At 42.0% G+C, this 18,668-nt stretch overlaps 1 protein-coding gene across 4 annotated transcripts in view; it reads left to right on the top strand.

Annotated features, from left to right (window-relative positions):
- Window positions 1-18,668, top strand: part of fhod3b (formin homology 2 domain containing 3b) — an 86,791-nt gene that overhangs the window by 61,265 nt on the left and 6,858 nt on the right. For 2 of the 4 annotated variants that reach the window (XM_040116765.1, XM_040116766.1), the window contains exons 6-20: window positions 4,317-4,411; window positions 5,441-5,552; window positions 6,773-6,867; window positions 7,052-7,195; window positions 7,411-7,655; window positions 10,726-10,788; window positions 11,374-11,481; window positions 11,656-11,790; window positions 12,248-12,298; window positions 13,132-13,322; window positions 14,072-14,614; window positions 14,702-15,624; window positions 16,031-16,189; window positions 16,951-17,133; window positions 17,805-17,924. In XM_040116765.1, coding sequence (XP_039972699.1) covers window positions 4,317-4,411; window positions 5,441-5,552; window positions 6,773-6,867; window positions 7,052-7,195; window positions 7,411-7,655; window positions 10,726-10,788; window positions 11,374-11,481; window positions 11,656-11,790; window positions 12,248-12,298; window positions 13,132-13,322; window positions 14,072-14,614; window positions 14,702-15,624; window positions 16,031-16,189; window positions 16,951-17,133; window positions 17,805-17,924 — 3,167 coding nt within the window. Of the gene's footprint in view, window positions 1-4,316; window positions 4,412-5,440; window positions 5,553-6,772; window positions 6,868-7,051; window positions 7,196-7,410; window positions 7,656-9,115; window positions 9,239-9,374; window positions 9,546-10,725; window positions 10,789-11,373; window positions 11,482-11,655; window positions 11,791-12,247; window positions 12,299-13,131; window positions 13,323-14,071; window positions 14,615-14,701; window positions 15,625-16,030; window positions 16,190-16,950; window positions 17,134-17,804; window positions 17,925-18,668 lie in introns of all 4 variants that reach the window. The other 2 variants (XM_040116768.1, XM_040116767.1) reach the window with 2 other exon arrangements.

The raw sequence follows: 18,668 nt of genomic DNA, 5'->3' as shown, positions 1-18,668 counted from the left end.
ATCAGAGAACATACTACACCACTGTACACAAAATTTCAGCGATCTGTATCAATGTAACGATACGCCGACAATGAAAAGGGGTGCACCCCTGTTAATCAATTTACTGTTTAAGCCTGCAGTAACTGACCTTTTGACCACTTGGGGGCAGTGGAAACAAGCTGTAAACACAACACTGATATATTAAAACATTATAAATTTGATATGATGAACATGTTAACAAACTGTCGCCTATTTCCGTAGCCAACAGATACGGAGCAACATTAACATTCATTTGGAGTCGTGTGTCTGGCCACATGCTGAATGAGGTTTTTTGGAGGTACCTGCTGCAGCTGAAAACAATGCTGATGAGACTGAACCAAAACTGAGGGGAACTGAGAGTCGGGTGATATTTTTCTCTGGGTTCATCACTACAAGCGATGCCTTTCAAATACAAGTAGTCGTGTCCTTTGTTAACATAAAAATATTGATTATGGCTTCCGTATATCTTAGCTTGGTCCAGACAAGTGTTTTCATGAGTAAAAGTTTGATGAAAAAAAATATTCCTGAATTTATCTGATGACTCACAATACGTAATGACCACCAGTAAAAGAGAACATGAGAAATAGTGAGGTCAGTGTTGAGTACTGTTTGTGTCACTGCCAAGAATCCAGTGTGCACTCATGAAATTTAAATAATTTACAATAATTATTGTGACATTGTAGAACAAGAATTTACATAAAAAGTCTCTTTCGGACTATGCACTGAAGCACATCCAGCTCACGTGGGTACAGGGAGGCACACTATGAGTGCAGCTCTCAGGTAATGCAGACCATTACAAGATAAGGGGCTCTAAGCTGAACTGTATGAGACAGAGATTTGGCCCCTATCCCAAAGTCCTGGTAAAATAAATGTTGCACACTGACAGACAGTTTGGCTGACCCAGTTTTGATAAATTCCAAAATGTAAATGAAACCAAAGTGGCAGAGTAGTGAGAGGACGGGGAGGGGGGGCAGGTTCGTAGAAGGGAAGCTGTTGAGTTGATTTCTTGCATCTTCATAGATAAGGTTGTCTTTTTTTTATGTCTGCAACGAGTCAGCTGCCACCCAGACCTCGGAGTGCTTCTCACCTCGGCAGCAGTCAGGGAGCAGCCCTTCCTGCACATTCCTGGAGCTGTGGAAGATAATTGCTGTGGTTTATGAGAGGGAAAGGCCCTGAAGAAACACTTCCACCAGACCTAAATTGCTTGCGTTTTTACTTCTCTCAGAGTTCTTGTTCAGACACCAGAATAGGGTCTGTCTCCTCCAGTTAGTAGGTCTTTGGTTCCCTTCTGCAGCTTGATATCATTCAAATGTTCTATTTACTCTTAAGGCAAATGTAAAAGTATTGAAAGAAATGTAGTGTGAGAGTGCTGCACAGACGCCAGGCTGCTCATTGAACACTTCCAAGTTTCTTTTAACCTAAATCTTTCTTCCTCAAATATATCCCCTCCTGTAATGGCTTACATTTATATTCTAATCAGAGTGCTTTGAAGGCAGCTCATTGTCTGCCAGGATCTCATTACGTGACATACATGCAAAAGGACTTAGCAGTGTTATTGTTGTACTTTGTGTGAGGTATTGTAAAGCTGCTCATGATTACTTGAATGGAGGCCCACATTTTTGGCCCCAGATCAGTGCTTGAAGTTGAGGGAGTCCTGTACAGACTCAGCACTCACATGCTCTTCTTATTAAGCCTCTTCCAAAGTTATCGATGACTGTCTGTTGTGGAGTTTAAAAACACATCCCAGGTTCTGGACCCACAGTCTCAGCTAACCACAAAGGTACAAGGCTGAGAATGTACGCCATAGTTTCATGATTTGATCACACTTTCAAAGCCTGAACTGCAACACCCAGGTAACTTTTCATTTTCCTGAGCAGTTTCATGACTAATTTAATCACAAGTGTGTGGAAATCAGTTCCATTTGCACTTCTCAAAGGTGATCGCTTTGAGAGTAATTAGATGTTTCCTTCAAACTGTTTCTGACCAGACTCTGAAGTTTGCAGTTTCCCATAATGAAAGGCAATTTTATTTTTTTTTTAAAACAGTTACGGTATCATTTTACCTAACCGTTCACAGGGTAACTGCAGTCCATGTGGTTTCTGGTCCTTAAAGTTGAATTGTACATGAATGGCAGCTGGCATTGAATAATTCCATGAAGCAGCACTTTTAATGAATCTGAGAGAAAAGGTAATGATTGTGTGGTTTCTGGCATGGTTCGTAAGAGTTTTAATATCATATCATTTCTGTATCTTAAATTAAATTCACATATGATATAGACATTCATTCCGATTTTATTTTACTTGGCTACGTGCTGAAAAGCCACCCATTCCCTATCGTTAAAACCTTAAAATAATGTCTTATGATAACATGTCAGAATGATCTAAAAGTCATTTCATTTTGTGGTTGACATTTGGGAACAATCGCTAACGTCTCATCTGTCAACAGCTGAACATTCATGTGTAATGACACTTTTAAAAGCCTCGTTATGGCCACCTATCTTTTCTCACCCCGGTTTTCAATGGACATTCCTCAAAACCTTATTGCACCAGGGCAGATACTGTACACAGGTGCAGACAAGAGATAAAAGTCCATGCAGTGATGCAGGTCAGACATCGGCTACCGATTTGAAAAGAAGCATGTAGCTCATTACTCATCCAGCAAAAGTCACAGCTGTTTGTCTCTGTGTATAAGGAATTACTGTGAATCATTATTTTAGACACTTATAACATGCGAGTTAGAATTTTTTTTTTCTTTTAAACAATGTACCATAGTAGTCCATTCTGTACTCAGTAGACCAGCTGTACATCATGTCATTGTTGCTGTCACTCATCTGTCAGCAGCGGTCCCACACAAAGCGGGGGAGTTACAGGAGAGGGTGACACTCTGGCCCGCGCTGACTGAGGGGGTTAATCATGTTTTCATAAACACACTCTGATGTGGTCTGCTTTGATTTGCCATATTGTCAATGCTACCGACTGTTGTGACACAAGGGTCTGAGCTCACAGAAGGAGAGGACTGTTAGGAATGCTCTGGCCCGACATGTTGTGAGTAATTAACCCATATTGATAAAAGAAGAGCTGCCCCAGTGGGCCGTCAGCATGCACACACACATACACACACACGCACACACACTCGCATGCACTCATGCATCCACCCACACGCTCTCGCGCACTATGCACACACAGCTGCTGCACCTGGGAATTTTGGCTTATCAACAGCATATTCACGATTTTCATGCCCCTCTAGAGAAGAGGAGAGGAAAAATATGTGACAGAAGCTGCAGCCACTCATCGTAACAAGTCAGAAGAACCCATCCTAAACACAGCAAGAGGAGATTAGGTGGTACTTTTTTGACGAACTTTTAAGTCTGTTAACAGTACATAAAGTATTTTGTGTGGTTGTTGGTCAGAGATCAAACTCTGTCTATTGTTTGAGTATTTTTTTCCTAGAATTTTACAGTTCAAATCACCTGGTATCTCAGCTTTTAAGGCACAGCTACTTGCCCAGGTACTAATACATCTCTGAACATGATCACCCATCATGCTAAAGACAAACAGGACTTTCAAAACTTTTTCAGACAACTTTTGTGTATTACCCACAAAACCATAGTTTCTTCCAATAAATAAACAGGCCTTCCAAAGCTGGTGTTCGCATGTTTATATTTCAGCTTTTTGCCCCATGTCGGCTAATGTATCACCTAAAGTTGCAGTGAGTTCAAGCTGTGCTCATCCTGTTGCTGTGGTCTTCTGTGTGAATGCATTACCTCCTTATGTGTGGATGGCCACTGAAATGCTGTTTAAAAAAAAGACCACATATTTAAAGGGAGCTTTTGTTTTTGCCCTCTCCTGTCTAGCGGTGTTTGTCGCCCTTCCCCCATCTCATTTCTTTAACAGAAGCCCTACACTTTCACTGCCCCCCATTGAGCTCCCTTGGCTCTTATTATATTCTTATTTATGTATCCTGTTACAGATGGAGGTCATGTCAGCATCAAGTGAGGCACCCCCCCAGTTGTGTCCCCTGACTTGAAGGATCGTGGATGCTGTTTTTTCTTTTTAGGTCTTCATCTGATTGTTGTGATTTTTGAAAAGGTTACCTCTCCAGAAGCTCAGTTTGTGTGTTTGCCTGGTTCTTTTTTTTTTGAGCAGGACAAATGTTTTAACACTGTTTTGCACTACTTTAAGTGAGAAAACAAAAATAACAGCTGGAATAGTCGATGATTAACCAAACCCCATGTCTCTCTCTCTCTCTCTCTCTCTCTCTCTCTCTCTCTCTCTCTCTCTCTCTCTCTCTCTCTCCAGCTCTTGGTCAGATAATGCTGTATGTGGATGGGATGAACGGCCTCATATCTCACAATGAAACGGTCCAGTGGCTTTACACCCTGGTCGGATCCAAGGTAGAGAAAATGAAACATTAATTTTCACAAGATCCCTGCCACAACGATACAGTAGCTTTACTTTAAAAATTAACCCGGCAACCTCATCTGGGCACTGAAAAAAGTTAAAATAACCATATAGTTCAATACTCTGAAATTACCTACCTCAGTGTTATGTCAACGTGCAAGCAACTCTCCTGTCATTGTGGTCTTCAGCCCTCTAGTGGCCAGATTGCATCGTGGCGCATATTTGCAGTTTATGGGGGAACTACATTGGCTGTCTTTTTCTCCTCACTGTTTTCTTCTTACTTATTGCTTTTCTGGCTTCCCATATAAATATTGACATAATATTTGGCATTCATCTTGTTTTTTTAATCAGAACCCTGTCTTCCCAATCTCTTTGTATGGCAAATTTCCATTAGCAGTACTCATTCTAACCACGATTATTCGGCTGGTGCTTGTCCAGTCTTAGTGCTGATGTGGCAGCTGTTCACAAGTGTTTTGCTGATGGTTTAATCACCACTTTAATTATGTTGATTTTCACTCTCAGGCAGATAAGTATTGCCAGCTTTTCTCATACATCATGCCTATTTCTCCCCTCTCTAATAGTTTTCTCTCTCCTTTTCCTATTTTGTTGTGGTAGAAATTGTTGTAAACTTTTGGCAGGCTTTAGTTATCTTGCTGTACTTTTAGACTCATCTCTGTTTCACTATGTAACTTTATGCAGTTATTATTTTATGCAGATTTCAGTCATTCTTACCTTTTTGGTATTTGCATACTGCTTGACTTATAGTACAGTATGTTCCACTGAGCTGTCAATGTCAAACTCTTATCAAACCTCTCAAGACTGTTCAGACAGGAAAAGCTTTTCCAATACAATGCCATTTAGTATTTGGAATTTAAAGGGCTAGCACATACTGTGTCATGTTGGTCTATGGTTGTTTTAAAAAGCATTAAGTTCACAGTTGATTTTCATGTTTTGTGCTTGGATTTGGGGGCTTTTGCTGCTCTGTATGTTCTGAGTTAACTGTGTTTTTTTTCTTTGTGCAGTTCCGGCTGGTGGTGAAGACAGCGCTAAAGCTGCTGCTGGTGTTTGTGGAGTACACAGAGTCTAATGCCACCCTGCTCATAAAGGCTGTGAGCGTTGTGGATGCCAAAAGAGGTAGGAGCCCAGGATAACCAGCCAGCAGTTCAGTTTTATATGATAAACAAACTCAAGTCCCTAACACACCATCCGAAACAGTGACTCGTTGGTTGTCAGTTGTGTCACTTTAAACGACTCAGACATGTCATAGATTTAAATAGGGCATTTAAAACACATATTCTCTACATATGTATATATTTGAATCCAATCTTTAATAGAATGTAGTATACATGATGCTATTAAAGTGATTTTTGGATGTTAAATTTAGTATGGACATACAGAGACAATTGGCAGGGCATCCGAATTGATAATGTCATTAGGTTACATTTTTAGTGTCACTCCATTGAATTAGTGACAGACTGTGGACTCAGACTGTGTGAGATATTACATGAAAATGAATTTTATCTGAATGTGAGTCTTCCGGCTAATTAGAAATTGCCCCCTTATCTCTGTAAAATCACAGTAGATGCCGCCATAGAGTCCTATGCTGCTTCAGACTTTTTCAAATGTACAAGTGAATCCTGAGAATTCAAATATTACTGAAATGAAAAGCTCCCTTTTAGGGTAGCTTTTCCCTTCAATTCCACTAATAAAGCCATCGATGGTGGCTGTAGTGCTGTTCAGCTGATCGCAGATCAGAGTCTCCGGTTAGGCATTAGTCAAATCAGTTGTCCTGAGCAGCTCCCTAGCCATGCATGGAACGGGACTTATTGAGACAGTCTATAACTCCTGCCTGCGTTGGGGTTCAGTTACCTGCCTCTCTAAGAGCTCCAAACTGTACTGTGGAATACAGCAGGGGGGTTGAGCTACAGCGTGGAGGGCTCAGGTATCCCTCTGTCTCAGCTCTGTCTTATCCCATCAGTTCTGCTGTTGCATAAGAAGACTAAACCTGACCCCCGGTCCCCTGATGAAAAGGAGATGGACTTGACCTCGTGGCTGAGGCACAGAGCTGCTTCTCTCTCACTGGAGATCAGTGCCCCTGCTCTGTTTTTACTCTGTCACTTTTCTAGAGGAAAAATTGCTATGACTGCAGTTCTCCTAAGGGAGCCATGAGATGACATAACAAATTTTGAATTTTATTGCTGCACAGTGGCGGAGCTGAAAGGTGGCAGCAGTTTTTTATGATATAAGATGGACACAATGGTTACTTTGGACTTTATTATTATTCAGCGTCTAGCACATTTGTTTGGAGTTTGTCCTGTGATATACAATGTGTTCTATGCCTCTTGCCTCTGCAGGCACAAAACTGTGGTCAAACATCATGGAGATCCTTGATGAGAAGGATGGAGTGGATACAGAGCTGCTGGTGTATGCAATGACACTCATCAATAAGGTCAGTGAATTCTATTGAGTAAATACTTTTCATATTATTACTGTATCAACTAGTTGTGTAGTCATTTTTCTTCTTTCTGAGCTGCTATTTTTCAGACGACATTCACAAAAAAGTTCTAAAAACAAGGCTAGAACTCTTTGAAAAAAAAATAAAAAAATACAATGCGTATGTGTTTGTGTTTCAGACTCTGGCAGGTCTCCCAGACCAGGACTCCTACTATGACATGGTGGACTGTCTGGAGGAACAGGGCATCGAAGCCATGGCCCAGAGACACGTGAGCAGGAAGGGCACGGACCTCGACCTCATAGAACAGTTCAACATCTATGAGGTCAGGAAGCGTACACTACAAGCCGTTCTCACATAACAAAAAAACCTTAGTGTAATGTTAATAGGTGTGTTTGTCACATAATCGTTCATAGGTCACATGACGTCTGACAGGCTCATACAGCAGCCAGAAATTAAGAGTGCACCAAGGTTACTGTCTGTGAACAGCTTGCACACAATTTATTTACTCAGTTTCTCTTCGATGACTCATTGTCCCAGATGATTCTGCGTCATGAGGATGGTGACGATGAAACCCAGTTGCCCCCGAGCTGTCGAAAGGACCGCCGACGTGCCAGTGTTGGCGGCACCAACGAAAGGCGGGGCCTGGAGAGAAGACGCAGCCGGAGACATTCACTCCAGAACAGAGGCCACGCTTCTGCCCCAGCATCACCAAGCAGCCCACATACTCCTGCAAGCAGATTCCTGCCCTTTGGTGGCCAAGGTGTTGAAGACATCAGTGAAAGGTGAGGCAGGGGGAGGACAGAGAGGAATGGAAAAGTGGAAGATGTTCAATGGAAGAAAAGAAGCTTTATCCTTTCTTCCATTTTAGCTCGAACTTGGTCTGATCCTGCATTTAAAAGGTTCAGCCGGTGGGGTTTGTTTTATGTTTTAAACCCTGAGAGATAACTGCAACTAAAAAGGAATCATAAATTATTCCTGGGTCCACGGAGTATTATTCATTTTCACAGGAAACAGCTTGACTGCAAGTGTTGTATTATATTTCAGTCTTGTGTCCACTCTATCTGGAGCCAAAGAAGAGAATTTAATTAAATAGCAAATTAAAGAAAGGCAAAGAGGAGACAGCTGCTGCACAGTGACAATTAAATTAATTTTCCCGCTGTCAAAGACATTCTCCTGCCATTGATGGAAATAGGAAGCCTCTGTAAACACGTGATATGAGCTATCTGCTCTCTGTCTCAAGGCATGCTTCCTTTGGTGAGAGTGCATTGAGCTTAAACTCCACATTGGCATCTGTTTTATATACGAGATAAACCTTTGCGACTACACAAACTCAAAGAAACCTCAACTGGTGATTCAGGCAAGAAGCAAATTGCAATCTTGTTTAATTATACAGTAGCTTGGACTATGCCTTATAAAAGAACCAGAAAAACTTAGTCAAATGGTACCTTTTTATGGAAATTATGCTAACCCTTTATTCCACTTTTTATTATAGGTCATAAATCAGATGACAAAAACAAGGGTTGAACTTTACTCTGGGAATCATGTGTTACCTCGATTTTTGTCTTTAAAATCACTGATAAGTGTCTTTCCCAGTGCCACATGATCCATTCCCCTGTCATTGATTACAAGCTTTTTTCAAAGCAGCATACCTACTAATATTTCTGGTAGCGCTCAGGTCTTCAGGTATACTTAAATTCAGTCCAGCAGGTCATACGATACCAGACTAGCTTCTTTCCAGTCCACCACAGGAAATCCAAGCCGCCTTTGAAGATCACCATTTTCCATATTGTTAATGAAATCCAGACAACCAAGAGGGATCCAAATAGCAAACCGGCAGCAGACTCATGTATGACCATGTATCCCAGACCCTACTCGTTGAATTAAATCTCATTCTACTCAATTAAAATCACTGGGAGATGTTTTATATTAAAAAGTTTTTTTGTATTAATGCTACTGTAGAAGTTGTATTTGACTGTAGTTGTAACAGTTGTCTGTGCATATCAATTTCTAATATTTCAAGAAGGAGTGTTGTCAAAACCTGCTAACCTTCTCATACACCTCACTAATACGTCTACTTCTTTCCTGACAAGCATGTTTTTAGTGTCATTTCTGTGTGTTGTCTGTCCCGGGCCATCCTCTGCTGCTGTTTTTTCATGTTGTCTCTATCCAATTTCTCTTCCCTCTCGCCCGCCCACATCCTCCCTTTTCTCCTTTCAACCCTCAACCCCTCCTCTCAACACAGAGAAGAGGCAGAGGAGGAGGAAGAAGAGGAGGAGAAGGGAGAGGAGGAGGATGAGGAGGACGAGGAAGAGGCAGATGATGAAAGTCATCCAGTCATTGAGTCCTCTAGACAGGGCGCTCACAGGTATTTTAGGCCAACTGGTTTCCCAAGAGTGACTCAATCTTTCAGTCCCCTCACATTTGCGTAGTTTTTCTGACATCGTATGGTTCTTTCCCTCTACCCAGTTGGACTCCTACTCTCTTGTATTTTGTCATCCTAGTGTGGCTCCAGCTGTAGCAGAAACTCCTAACATGTGTTTGAACTTAAAATGTATGGCCAACGTCCTCCCTAAAGCCAGTGACCCTGAAGGGCAGAGAGAATATCTCAGCGTCAAGACCAGGGCATCTTCTCCTGTGTCCGTCGCACCTAAAAAGAGGACCTTTAGTCCTTGGTGTGTTCCTCCCGCCACCTGACTGTGTCTTCCCCGTTGTCCTGAGTAGAATGCCAGGCTCTGCACACCCTCAGTGTCAGTCTACACCAACACCAACCCCCTTCCCTCTCCCTCCCCCAGCCTCTCCCTCCATCCACTGACTTGAAACAGAGCCAGGTGTCTCTTGGGTTCACAGAGAATGAGAAGGGCAAGGACAGAGAAGGGCACTACAGGTAGTGGACAGGAGCTACTGTACAGTTTATCTTGTGTTACATCCAGACCATTACACATCACAATGTGGAAACACACTTCCCTCCCCATCACTGGTGTCTGTGTCTCTATGTATCTCACTGTACATTCAGCAGAGACACATGTAAGCATCATAAGAGTAAAATCAGATATAGTAATACTAGAAATGTATTTTTGTAAATGTATTTTTTTCTTGAAAGTGGTCTTCTAAATTGTGTCCCATGGGGTTATTTGTGTTGGACATGCTTTAGCTTAGTTCCTCTCGACCTCCTCCATCTTTTAAAAATGTCTTGATCATAGTGGCCAAAAAAGCCTTTATATGCCATCAGATGTGATTTATGTTTCCTCTGTCATCTACAAAGACGTACTATACCAGAAGAAGGAAGATAAAAATCACTTCCTTTTCTCAGTTGCTGGAGAGCATCATTTTACCGACATTTAATACTCATCTGTCTTTCATTGTGGCTCTGCACCACAGTTAATTCCAAGACAAGTCAACAAATTAATTCAAAGCATTAAGGAATTCAAAGTATTAGCATGAGTCACAATCACTGTCTCTTAGTTGTTCATGTTTCTGCACGGATCTGTAGAAATAATAAATAAGAAAGGCAACCACATCTGGACTCACAGCCATTCCTCAGTATGTATCCCTGATGCCATCCAAAGCAGAAATGATTCCCTGTTTTCAAGGCACTGTGCAATAAAATGTGATCCAGTGAAAACTTCTAGAACAGTTTTATTGTTTTTCTAGCAGCACACTGAGTCGTTAAGACAGACAGAGATAATTCCTGCCCTGCCCCTGTCGACTTTGTTGTTGTGTGGTCTTGCAGCCCTCCTACCTTCAACTGCTGTCTCACTGTCTTTTCTGTGTGACTAACATTTAATTATTTTAATCTTTGGAGTGTCAGATCTGACTGTTTACTCTCTTTGTTTCTCTCACTTCCATCTTCAGTCTGACAGATACAAACAACTCTCCTACATCTTACACAGCTAGAAAGCCTTGCTGGGCTGAAAGGTAAGGCCAGAAGTCAACAAGTCAAGTGTAACAAGAGTGTGCAGGGACATGAAGTACATATGATGGTTCTGAGGTTTATTGATTACATTAAGAGCTTGAGGGAGACATGCACATATTACAGTCTACCTAAAAGTTTTTCTGTCATCTTTGTTAACTATTTTTAATTCACACACAGTGTTGCAAATATTCTAGGAAAAAAAAAAGTGCACAATTTGCTATTGGATTCAGCACAACAATGACAAGGCCCCATTGACAAGAGTTGGTCTAGCGAAGAGATACATTTATGAAAGACTGCCCTTAAGTCATAGACATGGTTAAGCAGCGCACCTGCAGGTACCCTTCAGAGTTTGATGGCATTACTATCTTCACAGGAAAGCTGTTCAAAATGCCTACGGATGGGGTGCTTAAGGGCACTGTGCTTTTATTCAACGCAGTCATATCGCAGTGGAAACTGCCAAGCAGCATGACAGAATTCCCATCACATCACATCACAGATTCTTGAAGTGCTGTCTAGCTGTCTTCTCTGTCTTTCAGTGGAAAAATGTATTAGGAGAGAACAAAGCATTTATTTTTCCCTTTTAACAGAATCAATGCCAATGGCACTCCATACCCTGGCAGGCACCAGGCTCCTACATCACCCATCCATCGCTTGTCCAGTTCAGCACCCTCCACACCAGACTCCAAACCAGACAGGTTGGCATGTCAACTATTCCACAGCTAATGCAGAACATATTCTGAATAAGGCTGATTAAGTGCAACTCACATCATCTCATCTGTAAAGCTCAGTTTTTGAACAAAATCAAATCATAAACCAATCACTCAATTTTAATAATGCTATGATATTTGCTCTTTCTCTTTGGCATGTAGACCCACTTTAGGGGGCTTGCTAACTTCATCGTACAGACAGCATCAAGAAACGCTGGCTGCAGAGAGAGAGCGGAGACGCCTGGAAAGAGAGGAGCGTCTGCAGAGAATCGAAAGAGAAGAGAGGAATCGCTTCAAGTCAGTCTCACCTTATGAGTCAGACAAAAAAATGCATGACTTTATATCGCAGAGAATATAATATTTCTTTACTCTGACCCATAGGCAGCTGTACAATAAATAAAGACACACTGGCAAATGTAATTTTTAGAAACAGGTGGCTACAGTCTTGACTCAGGAGGGATACTCACAAATCTCCCATGAGTCTGATAAAAGCTGGGCTTTCTTTTTTTTTTATGGTTGTCATTAGATATACTGAGTCATGGCAAGAGGACTCTGCAAAAGTATATGCTGAGCTCACGTGGCTTGCCTTAGCATTTCATGAAGCTTGGTTTGCTTTCTTTGCACTTACCATATCATTTTCAGTTAAGTAATCGTAGGATTTGAAATCAAATCTTAATTTATAGCTGCTATGAATATGTCCTAAATTGTCTCTTTATCACTTTTTTATGGCTCTGTTTCTGTCTTTCTATCTCAGCCGAGATTATGTAGACAGGAGGGAAGAAGCAAGACAAGCCAGAGAGGAAAGGTGAGCTTATTTTATTTCATGGTTTCACAGAGATTCACAATAATGCTGCAGTTGTGAATGTAGATCAAAAAACTAAGGAGGTTTGTAAATGCCTTGAGATCCTTTCTCTCAAATTGATGGCAGATGTTGCACCCAGCCTCAGACTGAATTATAGTTGTCAGGGCCCCTTTATGCCTGCTCACCATTAAGATGTCCTGATGTTAACAGGACAAGTGTGTAATTGTGTTTTGCCATGGATGTGGTGTGGTTATCTCCCTCTGACCGTTTCTGTGAGTGACTGTGTGCACAATATAATTTCTAGCTCATTGTTATGCCCTCACCCTTTTCACCACTGTGAACTGGAGTTTAAAAAAATGTGTGAACTGAAATCAGTTAACAGTAGACAAAAATGTTAAACAACATTTTGGCTACTGTATCAAAAGAAGGACATCATCATTTGAGCTCCTTAGTAATGAGATTACAGCTCAGTTTTTCCACAATTACTGAGGAAAAAGAGAAAACTATCAAAATGCTAACAACATAAGTGGTGGTATTATGGCTATTATTTGCTAAAACCTGACTGAATTTTTCATCACCGTTAAATGAAGCCTTCGTATCTCTAAAATGTCATCTTTCCAGTAGCTTGTATTCTTGAATTGATCAATTTCTTTGAGAAAATAAAGCTAAACAATAACAGTTTGCATTCCTTTGCATGTAATATGTTTCTACCTCATTACACCAAAGCTATCAAACGGCTCAGCTGAGATTTAAACAGCTATTAACATTTAGCGCTGATCAGCATACATCTAAACCACAGTGTGCAGACATCTGAAAGCTACGTTTTGTTACTGCAGGTACAAGGCTGTGGAGAGGCTAGCTGCAGAGGAGTTTGAGCGGGAGCGAACCAGAGCGCCAGCAAGAGGACGGACAGAGATAACTTTGTGTTTGAGTTCCAACCCCGCCAGCCGCTCAGCATCCCACTGTGCCACACCTTCATCCATCATCTCACAGGAAGACTCCGCCACCACTGCACACCAGAAATCGGGTAGGCGGTGTAAAATTTATTTATCATCATTAACAACCGAATGATATGGGAACTGTAATGTTGGCTTACAGAGCTGGCAGAGACGATACTGGCTGTCAATGCACCTGTCACACACAGTGAGCCTGGAATTAACACTTGGCAGGTGGTTATCACGCGAAATTAGATTCCGCTGCACTTCTGATGAAAAGGCTCATTGAGAATAATTACTTGAATCTAGAATGCATATCAAAATGTATAAGTGAAACAGGGATATTATAGGAAAATTGATACAGATATTTAGTCTGTCTAAAGAGGGAGAGTAAATTTCCTACATTTGCAAATGGCTGTAATGAGGTTCTGATGAATCAATGGTAATCATTTGAAGGTAATTTCTCATGGCGCAATCTAAAAAAGGTTGTCTTTCAATATTTTAGTAGTTTATTTTTCTAAAACTTACTTCTTGAAGATTGAAATTGAAGTAGTTTTTTCTTGAAAGTTGCAAAGTTGTTACAGTCGTGTTGTATGGTCATGAGCCATGGTAACAGAATTTAATGATTGCTCTTTGAATTACTTCTACGGTCTGAAAAATGTAGATTGAGTTTAGACAATCTGTCAGTGCAATTAGGGCTATGTCCTGAAGCAATTTAAAGGTGTTTTAATTCTACACAAAAGATGATTTTGAAGACTATCAGATAATACAAAGGCACATAACTTAAGTATTTAAAGTAACATTTTTTTCTGCATTGTTTTGATTTCTTTTCCTGGAGCAGAACACATCTCAGAGCCAAACCTTGACCAACAGAACAGAACCAAAAGTCCAGCGCCAGAGTTAACAGTATCAAAATCATCCCCCACACCTCCTTCCGAGCCAGACAAGCAGCAGACTGAGACAGAGTCGCCTGCAGAGACAGATGATGCTGCTGAGTCTGACCAGAATGTAGTGGCAGAGCCGGTGTCAGGTGAACAGTCAGGCGTGGAGAGAGAAGAGAGGCAAGAGCAGGAGGAGCTTGAGGAGCAGAAACAGTGCATGGATGAGGCAGCAGTAGAAGAGCAGGGAGTAGAAGCAGGGGTAGCTGATGTAGCAGAGGTCGGAGAGCCAGATGCGGAGGTGGATGCCGAGTTGGAGAAGGAGTGTGAGAAGGAGCAGGCGACGGAAAGGGATGTAGAAGACAGTGTACTGCTGAGTGAGAAGGAGAGACAGAATGAGGAAGTGAATGAAAAAGACAACTGCTCTGCATCCAGCATCTCCTCTACGAGTAGCACTCTGGAGAGGGAGGAGCGGGAGGAGAAGATCACCAGTGATATTGAAGCAGGTATGATTGGTGATAATTGTATTCACTTACTTTGCCAATAAGCTATGTATATTTCTCTTAATATCAAAATTGTTTCCTCATCAACAGGCCAATGGAATCAGTGCATTAAAGACGCAGATGTGAACGACCAGTGCAACAAAATTCTCAACAGCAAGCGCTTCATGCTGGACATGCTCTATGCTCAGACGACAACCAACAAGGATGAAGGGAATGTAGAAGAAACAGAGAAAGAAAAATGTAAGTGTGAGAAAGAGACAGAGGTCAGTGACTCCTCTGTGGCTAGTTTGGCCAGCAGGATCTCCACACTGGAGGCTCACAGACAGGCCAGAGAGGAAAATGTGAAAAAAATGGAGGTGGGACATCTGGACAACCAGGGCAGTGTCCGAGCAGTGGCGGAGAAGTTTGGAGATTTGGTCAAAGGCTTGACATCTCCTCCTGAGGTGGAGGCCTCTAAAGAGCTGCAGCAGCAGACTGACAAATCATCAGCTGCTGCCTCATCACCTTTACCTCCTAAAAAAGAGTCGGATTATATCTGGGATCAGCTAATGGCAGCACCCAGGGAGCTGCGGATCAAAGAAATGGACTTCACAGACCTGAGGGACGAGGATGACTTGGACATTTTAGATATGGACAGTGTGATGGGGTCAGGTGACTTGATACCACCACCTCCCCCTCCACCATGCAACACTGCCCTGCCACCACCCCCACCGCTGTTTGGGTGCCCCCCGCCTCCCCCCATGCTTGGCAAAATGATGCCGCCACCCCCACCATTCATGGCCCCTATCCCGCCACCCTCCCCTCAGCTCAGTCGAGGGGAGGCGCCTCTCTTCCAGAAGAAGAAGAAGACCATCCGTCTCTTCTGGAACGAGGTGCGTCCTGTGGACTGGCAGTGTAAGAGCCATAAATTCTGTAAGGAGTCCCTCTGGTCCAAACTGGAGCCAATCAAACTGGACACATCCAAACTGGAGCAGCTGTTTGAGTCCAAATCCAAGGAGCTGCCTGTCACGAAGGTAACTTACTTAGTAGAACCATTCAGTATTAACATATGCTTTTGAAGAAACCAGGTTTATTTTTCGGCTCTGACTTTGTTGTAATAGCTCAGGCCTTCCTGCTATCAGACACTGTATTTGAAAGGATCATTTTGCAAGTTTGGCCATAAACTAGGCCAAACTGCTGCCAGTCTGGGTGTGTCATATGAATGAGGATGCACAGGGTAAAGTAAGCATTTAAGCATTGATCCTCCTCAAGAGGATACAGTTTTATTTTGATGGCCCCTCCTCTAGCGTCACAATCAGGGCAAATGTTCACATTCATATTCCCCTAAGGAAGCCCCCTTTTATTTTCGGTGAGACCCCCGAAAAAAAAAAATGTAAAGCTTAACCCTTGATTTCTGATGGCATTTTGTATCTCTCATAGAAAGCAGCTGTTGATGGCAAACGACAAGAAATCATAGTCCTGGATTCAAAACGAAGTAATGCTATAAACATAGGCTTGACTGTCTTACCTCCTCCTCGCACTATCAAGACTGCTATCCTCAACTTTGATGAGTACGCACTAAACAAGGAGGGCATTGAGGTAAGTATTTTTTAAAGGGATTCTGTCTCAGCACACATACATTTAAATGTGTACTGCATATTATAAGTACTGTCTAGTGTAGTCAAATCAAATAGAGCTTATTCAAGCTTTCTGGGTCCAAAATAAACATGGTTTTCTCGAATGATATTTACCCAGCACAAAAAAATACACTGGTGGATTTCCCCAAACAAGAGAGATTTAAGTCTTCTAGATGGGATTGCCCACAGTGTTGACATATCATGTGATTTTCTGGCTGCATGGCTGGATTTTTGGCTGATCTTGTGTAATTAATCACAGTGATGATTAAAGGTTAGCTCCACATGCACATTTTCAGCTCATTTTAAAAACCATACCATCGGATTTTGAAGGTCTTCACATCAGCAGATAATGAATGATGTTGCATCTCTTTGGTTTTATATAACCTGAAGTTTTCGGGGCTGCTCCTTGAATTCATTTTCAGCAGAGAGGATCATTCCTCTCCACCTTTTGTCTCTAGAGGTATTTTCAGCCAGACAACAAACGCGAGGTTGAAAGTTCAGATGTCACACAAGTTTGCGGGAAAGCTGGAAACATCTTAGATAAACAGAACCAGAAATGTCAGAATCAGTTTGTTTCCTCTCCATCTCTGTGATTTACTCCCCAAAATATTATGTCGAAGTTATTACACAGGCACTGAAAAATTTTGTGATATGCTTGATTAATGATCCTATAAGCCTGCTCCTTTCCCTTCCCCTCCTCTCAATTCTTCCTCCTTCTCCTAGAAAATCCTGACGATGATCCCCACAGAGGAGGAGAAGCAGAGGATCCAGGAGGCTCAGCTGGTCAACCCAGATATTCCCCTGGGCAGCGCTGAACAGTTCCTTCTCACCCTCTCCTCCATCACAGAGCTGTCTGCTCGCCTGCAGCTGTGGGCATTCAAGATGGACTATGACCTTATAGAGAAGGTCATACACATTCCTGTTCTCTCCAATCACATGCAGATACATCGCACTTATAAGTCATGAGTAATTTTATTGAAACTCTACAATACACATTAAAAGAAATAGTGTTGAGAAATACGCTTGGTTGCTTTCTTGCCAGGAGTTAGATAGATAAGATTGATAACACTGTAAGGTCTGTATGGTAAATATGAAGCTACAGCCAGCAGCTAATTAGCTTAGTGTGGCATAGAGACTAGAAGCACTGGGAATCAGCTAGCATGGCTCTATCCAAAGGTAACAAAATCAGCACCAATAAATCTCGCTAATTACCACGTTACATCTCATTTTTCTACAGAAAAGTTGTAAAACTACGTGTTGTCTTACAGTGTCGGACTTTTTCTTGGCCTGCTGCAGTGACTGCGGGCATAGCAAGGCCAGCTGTTTCCCCTTGTTTCTAGCCTTTATGCTAAGCTAAGCTAAGTATGAAAGTAAAGCCGGCAGCTGGCTTTACTTTCATACTTCCCGTACAGACGTAACAGTGGTATTCATCTTCTCATCTCTTTGTATGTATTGTAAATTTTTATGTTACTGTACATCTTTATCCGGGGAAAAGAAGAGCAGAATGAATTTGCAAAAACATGAAAAGGCAAGGATAGGTAATGTCCTTCTTGACATGCATTTTCATAATGTTTTAGGAAGTGGCAGAGCCTCTTCAGGACGTTAAGGAAGGGATGGACCAGTTAGAGAACAACAGGACACTCCGCTACATCTTGACCACACTGCTGGCCATTGGCAATTTCCTCAACGGCACCAGTGTGAGTAACCTTCAAGACATATATGGCTTTGAGGTTTCTCTTGTTTTCACCTTCTCTCCCTCTGTGTCTTTCACTCACTTCCTCCATTTCCTCAGACACTCCTCCTCCCCCAACTCCTCCCGCCAACATATTTATTTGGCAAGGATAACAGTGGACTCTGTGTGTAGAAGAATTTGCAGCCTGACTGTCTGCAGTAGACAGTGTCCTTCTACAGTAAAAATGCTTGTCAAGGATTCTGCTGAACCTGGCTCTGTCTGAGAGGAAAAAGGGGGGAGGGAGGCAGTCTGATTGTGTGTTTTCTGGAAGTTTTTGTTTGTCTGGCTGCTCGTGTGTGAACTTGCATCTGTTTCTCCGACTGTTTTTTTTTTTTGTCTCACTGTTTCTGTAGCCTTGCATGTGCTTTTGTGTGCAGGCATCTGTGTGTAAGTCTATGTATGAGTGAACGTCTGAAGGCTGAGAGCCAAACATGCAAAAGGGAAACATGAGTCATCAACATCAAAAAAAGTAGTTCCCGTCAATAATGACTGCATTTATATTTTGCAGTAAGCCATTTAAAACTGGCATAAGAACAAGGGAGATCCTGTTAGGATTATGTCTTTCATGATACGTTCTGGCTTTCTTTTTTTTTTTTTTTTTTTTTTTTTGGCTTTGCTGCGGTGAGCAGAACAATCGGTCGGGACTGAAGTAGATTGTGGTTTCTGATAATCACAGCCTAATGAATCTACATATCTACTCGGCGCACTC

The sequence above is a fragment of the Xiphias gladius genome, chromosome 22, assembly GCF_016859285.1.
Source record: "Xiphias gladius isolate SHS-SW01 ecotype Sanya breed wild chromosome 22, ASM1685928v1, whole genome shotgun sequence".
In the NCBI taxonomy this organism is placed as follows: domain Eukaryota; kingdom Metazoa; phylum Chordata; class Actinopteri; order Istiophoriformes; family Xiphiidae; genus Xiphias; species Xiphias gladius.
Note: the sequence above shows the minus strand (reverse complement) of the source record. Positions and strands in the feature narration are given on the sequence as shown.